Below are 2,020 nucleotides of genomic sequence, written 5' to 3'. Positions count from 1 at the left end.
GCGAGTTGTTTTTATTTTCTCATTTTTTAATTTTTTTTCTATTTTAGATTATTCATCTATGTACCTATCTATCTAGCTGTCTATTTGATCTCTCTTTTTCTCTATTTATTTTATCTACCTACCTACCCACTTACCTACCTATCTACCGACCTGCCTACCTGCCTACCTACCCACCTACCCACCTACCCACCTACCCACCCACCGACCACCACACACCTACCCACCTACCCACCTAACTACCTACCTATCTATCTACCTACCTACCTACCTACCTACCTACCTACCTACCTACCTACCTACCTACAAACCCACCCTACCAACCACCCACCTACCCACCTACCCACCTACCCACCTAACTACCTAACTACCTACCTACCTACCTACCCACCTACCCACCTACCCACCCACCCACCCACCCACCGACCTACCTACCTCCCCACCTACCCACCCACCCACCCACCGACCTACCTACCTCCCCCACCCACCAACCTACCCACCTACCCACCTATCTATCTACCTACCTACCCACCCTCCCACCCACCCACCCACCCACCTACCCACCTACCCACCTAACTATCTACCTACCTACCCATCTACCCACCTACCCACCTACCCACCCACCCACCCACCCACCCACCCACCCACCCACCCACCTAACTACCCACCTACCTACCTACCTACCTACCTACCCACCCACCCACCCACCCACCCACCCACCCACCCACCCACCTACCCACCTACCCACCTACCTACCTAACTATCTATCTATCTATGTGGCAATCCTTATGGTAGTTAGACCGTTAAGGACGCTGTTCATTTGCTCGTTCATTCGTTCGATCATTCGCTCGTTCATTCGCTCGTTCATTCGCTCGTTCATTCGCTCGTTCATTCGCTCGATCATTCGCTTTTCATTCGTTCGTTCATTCGCTCGTTCATTCGCTCGATCATTCGCTCGTTCATTCGCTCGTTCATTCGCTCGATCATTCGCTCGATCATTCGCTCGATCATTCGCTCGTTCATTCGCTCGTTCATTTGCTCGTCCATTTGCTCGTCCATTCGCTCGTTCATTCGCTCGTTCATTCGCACGTTCATTCGCTCGTTCATTCGCTCGATCATTCGCTCGATCATTCGCTCGTTCATTCGCTCGTTCATTCGCTCGTTCATTCGCTCGTCCATTCGCTCGTCCATTCGCTCGTTCATTCACCCGTCCATTCGCTCGTCCATTCCCTCGTTCATTCGCTCGTCCATTCGCTCGTCCATTCGCTCGTCCATTCGCTCGATCATTCGCTCGATCATTCGCTCGATCATTCGCTCGTTCATTCGCTCGTTCATTCGCTCGATCATTCGCTCGTTCATTCGCTCGTCCATTTGCTCGTCCATTCGCTCGTTCATTCGCTCGTCCATTCGCTCGTTCATTCGCTCGTCCATTCGCTCGTCCATTCGCTCGTTCATTCGCGCGTTCAGTCGCTCGTCCATTCGCTCGTTCATTCGCTCGATCATTCGCTCGTTCATTCGCTCGTCCATTCGCTCGATCATTCGCTCGTCCATTCGTTCGATCATTCGCTCGATCATTCGCTCGTCCATTCGCTCGTTCATTCGTTCGATCATTCGCTCGTTCATTCGCTCGATCATTCGCTCGATCATTCGCTCGTCCATTCGCCCGTTCATTCGCTCGTCCATTCCCTCGTTCATTCGCTCATTCATTTGCTCGATCATTCGCTCGGTCATTCGCTCGTTCATTCGCTCGTTCATTCGCCCGTCCATTCGCTCGTCCATTCGTTCGATCATTCGCTCGTCCATTCGTTCGATAATTCGCTCGTTCATTCGCCCGTTCATTCGCTCGTTCATTCGCTCGTTCATTCGCTCGATCATTCGCTCGTCCATTCGTTCGATCATTCGCTCGATCATTCGCTCGTCCATTCGCTCGTCCATTCGTTCGATCATTCGCTCGTTCATTCGCTCGATCATTCGCTCGATCATTCGCTCGATCATTCGCTCGTCCATTCGCCCGTTCATTCGC

The 2,020-nt window shown here is 52.0% G+C and overlaps 1 protein-coding gene across 1 annotated transcript in view; it reads right to left on the bottom strand.

Moving 5' to 3' along the window:
- Positions 1 to 1,372: 1,372 nt before the first annotated feature.
- Positions 1,373 to 2,020, bottom strand: part of LOC125024805 (protein stu1-like) — a gene marked incomplete at its 3' end in the record, with an annotated part of 908 nt that continues 260 nt past the window's right edge. The window contains exon 1 of the mRNA XM_047612572.1: positions 1,373 to 2,020. This exon is cut by the window's right edge and continues 260 nt beyond it. Coding sequence (XP_047468528.1) covers positions 1,373 to 2,020 — 648 coding nt within the window.

The sequence above is a fragment of the Penaeus chinensis genome, unplaced genomic scaffold (genome assembly GCF_019202785.1).
Source record: "Penaeus chinensis breed Huanghai No. 1 unplaced genomic scaffold, ASM1920278v2 CTG_5212, whole genome shotgun sequence".
Classification (NCBI taxonomy): domain Eukaryota; kingdom Metazoa; phylum Arthropoda; class Malacostraca; order Decapoda; family Penaeidae; genus Penaeus; species Penaeus chinensis.
The sequence above is the reverse complement of the archived record's forward strand: the minus strand, read 5'-3'. Positions and strand labels throughout refer to the sequence as shown.